Source organism: Perognathus longimembris, chromosome 13, assembly GCF_023159225.1.
Source record: "Perognathus longimembris pacificus isolate PPM17 chromosome 13, ASM2315922v1, whole genome shotgun sequence".
In the NCBI taxonomy this organism is placed as follows: Eukaryota; Metazoa; Chordata; class Mammalia; order Rodentia; family Heteromyidae; genus Perognathus; species Perognathus longimembris.
In genome coordinates, this window is record NC_063173.1 from 53,945,212 (window position 1) to 53,958,715 (window position 13,504).

General features: G+C 39.8%; 1 protein-coding gene across 1 annotated transcript; it reads right to left on the reverse strand.

The window, feature by feature from the left end:
• Positions 1-4,011: 4,011 nt before the first annotated feature.
• On the reverse strand, positions 4,012-6,567 carry LOC125361716 (membrane-spanning 4-domains subfamily A member 4A-like). Its single transcript, XM_048360297.1, has 2 exons — positions 6,415-6,567; positions 4,012-4,743 (listed from the first exon to the last, which is right to left on the reverse strand). Exons 1-2 carry the CDS (start codon positions 6,556-6,558, stop codon positions 4,567-4,569), a joined length of 321 nt encoding a protein of 106 aa, XP_048216254.1. The 5' UTR covers positions 6,559-6,567; the 3' UTR covers positions 4,012-4,566.
• Between the last annotated feature and the right edge of the window lie 6,937 nt (positions 6,568-13,504).

Genomic DNA, 13,504 nt, shown 5'->3' on the forward strand with positions numbered 1-13,504 from the left:
TCACGGTGAAGTTTTGCAATTTCAGGAAGCACTTGTCATTTAGTGGAGATGAAGCAGTAGGTATATTTTTAATAACTGTCACTAGAGGAGACAGTAGAGGAGAGGACTGGAAGGTAGATTCAGAAAGGCGTCATGATTATGAAACAAGCTTAATGTTTATCTTTTATGCAAGGACACATATTATTTTTAGCTGGTGTAATATTATTTATTAAAATCTTGGCTTTTCATTTTTATCAGCTTTGGGACAGATATACTAACATAATGTGTTATAAGTTTGCTCCTTCCAAAGTAATAGATGATTTATTACAAACACCTATTTTCATGTAATACACCTTGTAACCAATTCATCAGTAAGCATACGCCATTCCAATATTCATTGTCATTGTCATGGACTGGATCTCAAGCTTCAAGGGTTTTTTCATTGACTCTGCTTGATATTTTTCTACAAAATGTCGCCTATTTGCACAAAGGTTCTCTTAGCACAAGATTTGGTCCCATGCTAAGAACCCTCTCATCAACTTACTGCTTTCCTACAATTTTGGAAAGAGAGATCCTTCTAAGTAAAACTCAGAAGATCAAGGATGATCTTTTAAAAGTAAAAAAGTCTATTTATATCATGTCAGAATTCGTAAATCATTCCTCTTGGTATCGAACAAATGATAACTCATCAATAAGTAAATCATAAATCATCAATAAATCATAAATCATTCCTCTTGATACCAATAGAAAATGAAATGAAATATAACTCACCAGACTTTTTGTGGTTTTTATTCCTGCAGCAAGTGGCAACGATCCAGAAATCATAAACTAATAATAATGGGAAAATCTCAAGTTAAAAAAAATCTTTAAATAATTATTTCAAAGCATAACTTATTAAAACTCACTTCAAAGTTAGCTAGATATATGAAATAGATTTGTTATCCTGAAACAAAAGTTAGTTAAAACAAGTTTCCTTTTCTAATTGTACCATGTGAACCCATGGTATAATTCGTTGAGTTATTCAAAGCCTGCCTAACTCCAATGATATTTAAAATTATCCGAGAGCACTGGAAGATAAACCTTCCAAACTCTTGAGCCAGCCTATTGGTAATCTGATACATACTTGAACGGGAAGACAGGCTAAAATGTGCTTATTCAAAGTTGTAAACAAAATAAATCCAAAGAAAATTTTAAATTCTTTATTAACTGGTTACTAGGATATAGTAGTTAACTTTACTCCATCAACTTGAACATTATTTTCTATTAAGCTAAAATAGCTGGCATCACTTGATAAAACCCACTTCTTTATACCATTGTGTGGGTGAATGATTCTCTGACCTGTGGTGACCTCAGCCTCAGCACTAATTTTCCAAAGCCTTACTAGCACACTAAAAGGCCAATGGGGGCACACCCCCATTAAGGAATTTCCTGTGTTTGATGGCTGAAAGAAACCATTTGGTCATGAGACTTTTCCTCCTCTGATTAGAGAGTTCCTGGGAGACTTTTTACCCAGCTGCTCTGGGAAGGGTTTTTACAGTATGTAGGCAAGTTTATTATTAAGATAGTTAGCATAAGGGTAAACAGTAGCTAGGGGGTAATTGTAGCTTTGCCTTGACCAGTCTGATCTTTTTTTTTTTTTTTTTTTTTTTTTGGCCAGTCCTGGGCCTTGGACTCAGGGCCTGAGCACTGTCCCTGGCTTCTTCCCGCTCAAGGCTAGCACTCTGCCACTTGAGCCACAGCGCCGCTTCTGGCCGTTTTCTGTATATGTGGTGCTGGGGAATCGAACCTAGGGCCTTGTGTATCCGAGGCAGGCACTCTTGCCACTAGGCTATATCCCCAGCCCCCAGTCTGATCTTTTGATGTATTGGTAAATGTAGCCATGCTTTGATATGTATATCTTTCTGTTTGAACTTTACTCTTGAAGTTGTAAACTGATGTCTTATGACCCACATGTCTTATGACCCTATTCCTAAAACAGTATATAAGTCCTGGCCCTTCTAAAAATAAACGTGCATTGGTTCATCTGCCTTTGCACCCCTCCTGTCCTGATTTTCGTCCTTTCAGTTCCCGGGTTCAAGCCCCCTCTAGAGGGCTGCAACACCACTGAACTCTATAAGTTTCTTATTTTGCTTTCCAAATTTGACTTGTCAAGGCCAAAGTATTATGTCTTAATATCACAGTGACTGAACTAGAGAAATTGCTTCCATCCATTTCTAAACTCCAAGATAGAAAGATGATTTGTATAAATTATATAGCAGATGAAATAATCTGTCATGTGACCAGGAATAAATCGTGAATGTGTGGAGTGGGTCTGCAAATGTGCTAATTTGGGGGTCATGAGGTCTCTCGAAGGTTTATGTACTAAAGACTGCATCCACAGCACAGTGTCATTGTGAGGTGGTGGAAACATTGAGAGGTGAGACTTTCTAGACCAACAGTGGGGCCTCACCCTTTGCTTCTCTTACCTCTCTTTGAGTGTACACAAGCCATGAAATATGCAGTTATACTCTGTTTAATGCTTTGCATAGCCCACAACAGTGGAGTCCATCAACCAGGAACTCAAAGTTCCCAAAGTGTCAGCCAAAAGAACCTTTTTGTCAATATATCATCTTGATTGTTTGTGACAGTGATGGAAACCTGATTAATAAAAATATCTACATATTTTAAATATTGAAATATTATAACTTGAGAAATGAATAGAATTGAAGAAAGTATGACATAATTGTTATTCTTATTAACATAATGATGAGACATTTAATAAGCTTTAAGTTACTCTTGAATTAATATGATCCATGAAATATGAATAACTGTATTCTTCATTATATGGTATAGTATCACAGTCTAGGCACATTTTGTGGTCAATAGGGAAATACCAGGCCCCTCATTAATATCAATGTAAGGATGTAGATGATTATATCATATTAAGCTCAATACTTTAAACAAAATAATGCTGTATGAAAAATTCTTCAGCAAAATGGCTCAAATAATTTTTATTTTAATATGAATACAATTCCTATTGTGAACATCCAACAATATCAGTAAAACCTATTACAACTCTAAAATTTTAATAAGGCATATGAAAAAATCATTATATACAGAGAGTATGCAATACATAAATAATAAATGCATGTATATATGTATTTAAAGGCAATATTAAATAAGAGAACCTTGCCATAGCAAAATAGATAAAGAAAGCAACTCAAAACAATAAAACTAGAGTGGTAAGTTAAATGAGTTTCTGGTAATTGACTATTCATGAACCAAATAGATACAGATTTTCACCCATACAATGCTGGTGGCATTAAATCCAACCCAAGAGGCTATGTTGATTGTTTGAGAGGACTTGGACAGATAAAGCCCTCAGAAGGACCCCCCGACCACAGTAAAAGTTCAATAAAAGCTATAGAATTACTTTTACTAAGTATATAAAGTTCATTGTAACTTTCAGAAGTAGATGGTCATATTCTTTTCTTCCATTCTTAAACTTTTTCTAGAACAGAACAGAAGATTTAAAATTCTGGGCCTCTAGTAAAATGCTGAACTTTCTCATTTTCAGATTTACAGAAAAATAGAAACAATGCAATATTTAAATAGGTTCCTGATTTGACTATAGTCTATTTTATGAATTTTATTTTCCTCTGTCTAAAACTTCATACTTAATTTATACCTAATTTACTTGCCAAATAAAGCTCTCCTGTTTTATCTTTCCTATTTTTGTTTGTACTAAAGGTTTAATTTGTTCTAACTTTTAAACATTTAAAATTCTAATTTTAACTTTTAATTTGCTATACAAACTTTACTCATTATTTTACTATTACATTATGATTTAAATTTTTACTTATTATTTTTTATTTACTATTAAAATATTATTTTTATTGTCAAAGTAATGTACAGAGAGGTTGTAGTTACATATGTAAGGCAGTGAGTACATTTCTTATTAAACTTTTGAAATGAAATTCTGTCATTTAAGATAACCGTTCATTCAGTGTTGATGAACTAGTTCATATATATATATATATATAGTGTCTGGACTATAATTTTCCTGCATATTAGCCTCTTCAAACTTGCTTAAAAAAACCCATTCATTTCATTCAATCTCCCATTAGCTTAGAACAGGGTATATTCTTCCCCAGACAAGCAAGATAATCTTAATTAGTGCAAACAACTGAAAGAAAGCCTTTTAACTTTGTCCATAGTTGGTTTGAATGTATGCTCCTAAAACATTCATGAATAAAGAAATACATTAACCTAACAGATGCCCTCTGCTAGCAATCTTTCAGTGGGATCCTTACACCATGAATTAACCAACTCTGGATATGATTAGCCATGGGGCCTCTCACTGTAGGGAATCGGTATTGTCAGGGTTGAGGTCATTCTGTAGTTTATGGCTACATGCTGCTACAGTATATCCTAACTCATATTACTAAGTAACTGTAGTTGAGCTTTCTGTGAGTTTTTCATGGCTCAGTGCCACTTAACTGGGAGAAAACTGGATAAAGGTTTTCTCAAAGTTACTCTGAGAATGTTTCTGAAAGTTATAAAATTACATGAAAGAGTTGAGAGACAGTCCTATCCAGGCTAAGGACATTAAAACGTTCTGATCTCACCAATGATGTCAGAAGGTGTGCTACTCACCATCGGTGGCCCCCAAAACGAATACCTCGTACAGAATGAAAAGATACATCTACTGTTACTTAGAGCTGTAGCCTCCTTCATTATGGCTCCGAAGCTGAGGGATATCAGAGCAATCATAATTTGCACAACCTAGAAATGAAAAGGTAAACACAGATCATTCGTGATAAAAATGCAATCCATGCTACCATCTACCTAATCACTAAGTTACTCTCATTCTCCATCTTTTCATAAACACAGATGAACTGTGAAATCATTTCTTGTTCACTGTCTTCCCCCAAGGACTTTGAGATATCTTCACCCAAAATCACACCACTTCTGAAAATCTAGCATTGCCTCAGTAATTGTAGTAATTCCCAACAAGAAGAAGTAACTTGAAGAAAGAAAGATTCAGGAAAAATAAAAAATCAAAGAGCAAATGTTGCATTTTATTGGATTCTGGGGCCTCAGAAAAGAGCGTGAATGCAGTGGCCTAAAAGTAGGTGAATATTAGCCTGTGGAATTCAAAAAAGACCCCAAGAGAATGGAAAGAACTTGTGAAAATTTGTCAAATGCAGAGAATGCCATGCTTAGAAGGAAATGTGCGGAGCTGAGAGTGTAGCTTAGTGGTAAAGTGCTTGCCTAGCATTTATGAAGCCCTGGGTTTTTTCCTCAGCACCACATAAGCAGATTCTAAGCCAGAAGTGGAGTTGTGACTCAAGAGGTAGAGTGCTAGCCTTGCGCAAAAAAAGAAACCAGGGACAGTGCTCAGGCCCTGAGTCCTTAAGCCCCAGGACTGGCAAAAAGGAGAAGGAGGAGGAGGGGGGGAGAGGGAGGAGAAGGAGGAGGAGGAGGGATAAATGTGCAGAACTAGGTGTTTGCATTGGCAAAATGAAGGATTTCATCTATTTTATCCAAGGGAAAAAAGTAGGCCACAAATCAATGAGCTTGAAAACAAGAAAACAACAAAATCTAAAACTGTTTTTCCCATCAGGATAAATAAATCAATGGCCTGATAGCTAGGTTAAGAAAAAGAAGAATGATATTATCAATTAGTAATACTAGAAATTATGCAGGGACATCACCTTTGACCCCATGGACATAAAAACTCAACAAAGGCATAGGAGAAACTTTCCACAGGTGATAGCTTCAATGAAATGTATAACCTCCTGACTACCCAATGAATCAAACCTCAAAACAGAAGTTAACCCATTTGAATAGCCCCAATGTCATGAAATAGAATGAATAAATAGTGATATTCAAACAAGAGAAAGCCTCAGATGATTTCAGTGATGAATTCCACCAAATTCTTAACAATTAGAATGCTTCCTAGTCAACTCTCACCATGTTTACAAAACCAGACAGATATTACTAAAGTAAAAGAAACTTACACAGCAGCATTTCTCATGCACAAAGATAATAAAAATCTTCAAGACCTGTGTAACTGGAATAGATATTTCTTTTTCATAGTGAGTATCTTTTTGATAGTGTGCAAGGGTGTAGAAGAAGCTTCACCTAGGAAACACATAACCTTTCTTTTTGGTGTTCTTACACACTGGGGTTAACTATAATTATCCTGGGTTAACCACAACCTAGGAGACATCTGGAATTGTTACAATTGAAATAAAATTGCAATAACTGAAATATAACCAAAAATAAATGTAATGCAGTATAATACCATATGATGAGTCTTGAAAATCAAATAGGAATGACTAGGACGGTAATGTACTTTCAGCTTAGCAATCTAGAATATCTGGTATTCGCCTCATCAGCTGTGAGTTTACAATACTGTTATTCTTTCAGATAGATATGCAAACGACTTACCCCCAGAACTTTGGGTTCTCCCTTCAAAAACTTTCCTATCATGCCTTTCCGCAGCTCAGACCTGAGAGAAACAGGCTTCCCAAAATTCTTTGCGCCCAGAGCAGCCTCCAGGGTGGTCTCTTCTGAAACGCATCTGGTTGCCATGACAGCAGACACAGTGCTGGAATTAGAAACAGGAGTTGGGATGCAGATCCTGGAAGGGCAAGAAGGGTATGTGATGGGCTAGTAGAAGGTCTTCACTCTTTTAGTTACTCTTTCATAGCTGTGACCAAAACAGCAGAACCGAAAGGGAGCAGTCTTTTTATTTTTGGCTCACGACTTCAGAACTGTGGGTCCATGTGGCAAGGTTGGTGTGTGGCAGAGCAGTGCGGCTCACCTCATGAAGGACAGGGCGGGCTTTACTAACCTAGGCATCTTGTCAGCCAGTCAAGTTGACCATCATGCTTACATCATCACAAATTAGGTATTAGCTTCTCCTCCTATGTTATAATGGCTAATTAAGATCATGTAAGAATGTGTGTGTATATGTGTGCATATGTGGGTGAGAGCCATTTTCCTCATCTTTTTTTTTTCTTCTAAAACTGGTGTGACTGTGAGTGGCAATATTGTAGAGCACCATTTTGTATGTATTTGGTGAATATGTATGTAGTGCCTGTCTAGAAGACTGTGGGATTCTGCACAGTGAGGTCTTAAGAGAGTAATGCCTTCAGATCTCCATATTCTCTTCTGTGACCTTCACATTCCCAAAGAAACTCTTGTAACCAATTCATGGAGCTCCTGAGAATTTTTACATCACAGAAATCCAGGTGATTTTTTCCCCACCCAGAATAAATAAATGGATCATAGACACCCCCCCCCAAAAAGTATGTTTGCTTTTTTAAACATTAAGAATCCATGTCAATTTTCACAGCAAGTCTCACCTCCTGCTAAGAAGCTGGAGAATGCAAAGGAGGGCCAGAGCTAGGAAGACGATGAAGGAAGGGACAGCGCACCATCTTCCCAGAGATGCTACAGTGGCATGGACACCAGTGTCAAAGGGAGTCTTACAACATGGAGAGAGGGGTCAGTCCCCCAGAGGATACAAGGACACACGCAGCAGCAAGACACACTCGTTTCTTTTTTTTCAATTCTCCAAAGGGTTGTCGCTGCCGCCTCCTCCTCCTCCCCCTCCCCCTCCTCCCCCTCCCCCCTCCCTCCTCCTCCTCTTCTCTTCCTGCTTTCTTCCTCTTCCTCCTTCTCCTCCTCATCCTCCCCTTCTTCCCCCTCCCCCTCTGCCTCCCCTTTCCCCTCTCTCTCCCCCCCCCTCCTCCTCCTTCTGCTGCTGCTGGTGGTGGTGGTGGCTCATGCCTGTAATCCTAGCCAATCAGAAGTTCAAGATCTAAGGATCACAGTTCAAAGCCTGACAGGGCAGGGAAGGCCACAAAACTCTTATCCCCAATTAACCACCAGAAAACCAGAAGTAGGGCTGTAGCTCCAAGTGGTAGAGTGCTAGATAGACTTTAGCAAAAGAGCTCAAGGACAATGCCTAGGCCTTGAGGTTCAAGCCTCATGATCGAGTAGGAAAGAAAGAAAGAGAGGGAGGGAGGGCGCAAAGATTTTCTTAATATTCCTTGGTCTTCTTTTGGATTTTAGCTTGTTGTTTGGTTTGTTGATGGGGGGCAGGGGGGCGTGTGCGCGCCAGTCTTGAACTGTGCCAGCCTTCAACTCTGGACCTAGGCTCTGTCCCTGAGTTTTTGTGGTTAAGACTAGCACTCTACCACTTGTGCCACAGCTCCACTTGGCCTCTTGCTGGTTAGTTGGAAATAAGAGTCTCACAGACTTTCCTTCTCAGGCTGGCTTAGAATGCCAATCCTCAGATCTCAGCCTCCTGAGTAAGGAGTAGCTAGGATTGCAGATGTGTGCCACTCACGCCCAGCCTTTGGCTTTTGTTTTTAAATGGATCCACATTTTTAACTGAGTAAGACTCCACTCACTTACTTCATCACTTTTCTGGGATGACTGCAATTTCAATGTGAAAACATAGTGAAATGTGTTGGTTTCTAAGGAGGGACCAGAGTTAATTTCTATCATTTCAAGGCAGAAGGAAAACAAATCATTGCTTTACATTGTTTTATTTATTTATTGCCAATCCTGGGACTTGAACTCAGGGCCTAAGCACTGTCCCTGGCTTCTTTATGCACTAAGCTATCACTCTACCACTTAAGCCACAGTGCCACTTCCATTTTTTTTTCTGTTTATGTGGTGCTGAGGAATTGAAACCAGGGCTTCATGTGTGCTAGGCAAGCATTCTATCACTAAGCCACATTCCCAGCCTCTATTGTTTTATTTATTTATTTTTTTAGTGAAAGTATTCATAAAGCCTCCTACCTGGATATTTAAAGTTCAATGATTTGGGAATATATTCTCTTATCTTTCTAAGGATAATAAATACCACAGTGATTACAAGTAAATTAAAGAGCACACACAAAGATTCTGGTTTGAAAGGCTGAAATCTCAATGTCTTTGTAGTTGCTTGGTGGCATAATTATTCAACAGCACATTTGCTCTTCAAAATGTCATTTCCTATAAGGTTGAATTTTAAGAGTTAGATTTTCATATTTTGGATCTTTGGTCAAAAGTTTGTACCTTAAAGTACTTAGAGCCAAATTTAACATCATCTGACTTTGCCTTTACTCCAGATAAAGTAGTCATACTTTGTTCTCTAAAAAATGTCTTCCTTTTGTGAATGCAACATATGGATTTATAAACAAACCTATCTAGATAGATGATGATGAAGACAGATAGATGATACATACCTTTGTTTACATATGTCTGCTACATTTATTTATATAGATATAGATGATATAGATAGGTATCTGCCATTAACACATAAGCAGAATATAATACACAACATACAAGAAACTTTCAGGTTATAATTACTGCATTTTAGTTTGACTCAATATTGGAATGATAGCTTAAAAGTTCAAACTCTTCTATATTATGATAGCCTGGAAATGTGGAAACAGAAGAAAACTACAACAACCTCACATAGCACCTAGCTTTGACCTTCAGGAGACTTTTTTCCTTCCCTCACCACCACCCTCTGTGGCAAAGTCTACTTCTCAAATATCCCATAGCTATATTTAAAGGTTCCCTCAACCCAAGGCAGAATACCAATGTGTGCCATGGGGTCTAGCTTTATCTTTTTCTCATTCCACTCCCAGAACTCCTGTGTCCAGTGTACCTGTGTGCATGTGTGTGCATGTGTGTGTTTTCCTACATCCAGTGTCTGTGTATATGTATATGTACATATGCATATATATATTCCCATATCTAGCCTATATATGCATATATATATTCCTACAATAGATACATGTATATTCCTATATCCAGTATATATATATGTATATGTAAGTATATCTATTCCTACATCCAGTATATGTAAGTATATATGTATATATTCTTAAGCCAGTATATATTCCTACATCCAGTATATATGTATATAAATATATCTATTCCTACATTCAGCATGTATTTTTATTCCTTATATTCCTACATCTGGTATATATACATATATATGTATGTATGTATGTATGTATGTGTATATATATATATATTCTCACATCCAGTGTATATGCATAAAGCCCTTGTCCCATAGCCCATGAAGCAAGTTTGTGAATCTACCTGCTTTCACCTGTTAATGTCTGTTGGGTGTCTGATGCTGGCAAAGCTCTGGGGACATCCATCAGATTCACTACAAAGCTCCCTTTGTGGTCTAAGGGTGTGGGGGGATTTATGAGACACACTGCTTGTGTGGAGAATTTATGAGGTACACTGCTACTTCCTTTTTCATGTCAGAAGTTTATAGATTTGGTGCCCTGAACATTAGTGTGTACCTATTGTGAAATTTTTTGCACAAGCAGTGATTGGCCCCTTAGCTGTTGGGATCTGATCGATCCCTTTCTCCCCGATCTCCCGGGGAAAATGCCTGAACCCTAAAATCTATGAAAGACCACTCGGCCTTGCCTTCCGGCAGAAGGCCAAGGTGTACTCTCGTGGACTTGCGCTAAGTTGAGGAAAGGCTGCTGAGGCCTCCCCTCCCCCCAGTCCCCTCACATGTTACCAGGAGCGGGGGCGGAAAGAAGGCATCAGGGACACGCTGCGATGGTGGGATGCGTCTCAGCCCCCCGAGGGCGGGCCAGAGAAATTGATTACGATGACACAGGCGGAAGGGGAAGGACTTGGGGTGACTGACTGATTGGCTGACTGTGCTGCCACTCAAGTGATCCTGGAACTTCCTTTGTGGGCTGGGCAACTCTATCTTGGTGGCATGCACGTGTTCGCCTCCCAAGGGGTGGGGGGGGCTTCTTTTCCGGTTGAGGCCGAAAGGTGGGAGGGGCTCCCTTCCACATTGTCCCAGGGCTGGGGGAAGGGCAGCATCTCACTCTTGGCCCCTTCCTCCACCAAGGCCATAACAGTCCCCAACACTTAGCCTTCCATATTAAAACGATATTAACGGTCATCACTGTTGATGCCAGTGTGAGGGTTCACTGTGTGCCAGACTCTGTCAGAGATCTTTGTTTTGTTTTGTTTTTGCCAGTCCTGGGCTTTGGACTCAGGGCCCGAGCACTGTCCTTGTCTTCTTTTTGCTCAAGGCTAGCACTCTGCCACTTGAGCCACAGCGCCACTTCTGGCCATTTCCTATATATGTGGTGCTGGGGAATCAAACCTAGGGCTTCATGTGTATGAGGCAAGCACTCTTGCCACTAGGTCATATTCCCAGCTCCTCTGTCAGAGATCTTAACACCCACAGATTAATCTGAGGGTGTTTCAAGCCTCTTGAAAGTCTCATTTTCCCAATTTTACACATTTCTATGTTGTGTTACCCATATTTTCCTAGAGAACAGAACTTAAATATGTATTTACAAGCTGGACTCAAGCCTGTAATACTAGATATTCAGGAGGCTGAGATCTGAGGATTGTGGTTCAAAGTCAACTCCAGGGCAGGAAAGTCTGTGGGACTCTTATCTCCAATTAACTACCAAAAAGCTGGAAGTGGAGCTGTGGTTCAAGTGGTAAAGCATTAGACTTGAGCCAAAAAAACTCAGAGGAAGTGCATAGAACCTTCATGTCCCAGGATCAGTACACACACACACGCACACACACACACACACACACACACTATTTACATGTGATTCCACTGTTGAAGATTTGTCATGAATATATATGAAATGGCAACAAGTTGATTGCACATCATTAGTTAATGTGGTCTGTAATTCTAGGACATTCCAGAAGCTCTATATCAGTGTTGCCCTTGGTATCAGCAGAGCTGTCCACAGCAGGGATTTGGGCCCAGGGAATCAGAGATCCAAATGGGCAGTTGGAATGCTTGACCAACATGGTGCAGAAGCAACTGGGACCCTAGAGAACAAAGCAGCAGTGGTGACTCTGGACCCTGGGATGGTTGTAATTTGCAAAAGCGTGGGCTTTGTGAAGCCAGGTGTAGTGGCATCTATGTTTTGGGGTCAGATGGGGCAGAGCTGTGGTGAGGACCAGAGAAGCAAAGAGTGATAAAATGATGCCTCCACAATGGGGAGGCATGGTACCTCTGGAGCAGAGATTCCAGCAAGGCAGAAGTAACTCTGGTTGTTGGGATGGGAGATCAAAGTCACACTGCTTAGCCAAAGCTTCCATGATGACCAAGGACGTGGATCCGCTATGGCACCTCAGGCCCTGAAAGGTATAACTGCTAAGCTCAATCAAGACACAACCTTGGGCTGGGGATATGGCCTAGTGGCCAAGAGTGCTTGCCTCCTATATATGAAGCTCTGGGTTCGATTCCCCAGAAAATGGCCAGAAGTGGTGCTGTGGCTCAAGTGGCAGAGTGCTAGCCTTGAGCAAAAAGAAGCCAGGGACAGTGCTCAGACCCTGAGTCCAAGGCCCAGGACTGGCCAAAAAAAAAAAAAACCCACAACCTCCCCAGCAGGAAGGGTGGCCATGCTACCGCAGGAAATCGGAATTCTCCAGACACTGGGAAGCAGAATGTGCATCAGCTCAAGTTCCAAGAGGAAAGGCTGCCAAGGTTTCATTTCCTTAAGAGGCAAGAGAGGAAATTGATATCATGTTTAATTCCTCAAAGTGCTCCCCAGGACGCAACATACCGTCTCTGGTTATTTGCATCAATATATATTTGTTTATTCATTGTCTTGGTGGGGGTGGGGATGCTAAGAACTTATTAGCCATGTTGCATTTAACACACTTTCAAATGATTCAGTGTGTGTGTGCGCGCGCATGTATGCTTTAGTATATGTGTATTTATATCAGCAATAGAAAATGCTATGAATAGATGATCAATAATAGATAGATGATCAATAATAGACAGATTTGATAGAAGATTGATAGCATCAGAGATCAACATTGAAATAGATACATTTACTGGCTTTTTGCCACAAGTGACAACACATATAGGAACCAAAAAGTATCTAAATCTAGTAAAGAAAACGAAAATTGAAACTTAACTTTTAGTGTTGTAATTGACTTGAATTTATGTTTACTTGCACAGATCTGGGAAATCTAAGTCAGAGTCCCGCACCACTCACTTGTCTGGCAGAGCCCCTGGAGAGCCCATACTATGGGTGTCTCCAATACCCCTCATCTCTCTCTCTCTCTCTCTCTCTCTCTCTCTCTCTCTCTCTCTCTCTCTCTCTCTCTCTCTCTCTCTCTCTCGTCCTGGGGCTTGGGGTCTGGGTGATGTCCCTGAGCTTCTTTTTGCTCAAGGCTAGCACTCTACCTCTTGAGCCACAGCGCCACTTCCAGCTTTTTCTGTTTATGTGGTGCTGAGGAATTGAACCCAAGGCTTCATGCATTCTAGGCAAGCACTCTACCATTAAGCCACATTTCCAACCCCAGCCATTTCTCTTAAAGAAAAACTCTCTGTGAGTATGCTTGTTGAGTCTTCTCAAAGATCTGAGTTAGGGGAAATTATAGCCTTCAACTTGGGCAGAAAAGATATAATATGTAAAAACAAAGGTTTTGAATTAATTTTCTTCTTTTACTAAAAGGTGCAATTAAGCCTTGGCTTAATTTTTTTTAAAAAACCAGTCAAGTGCTG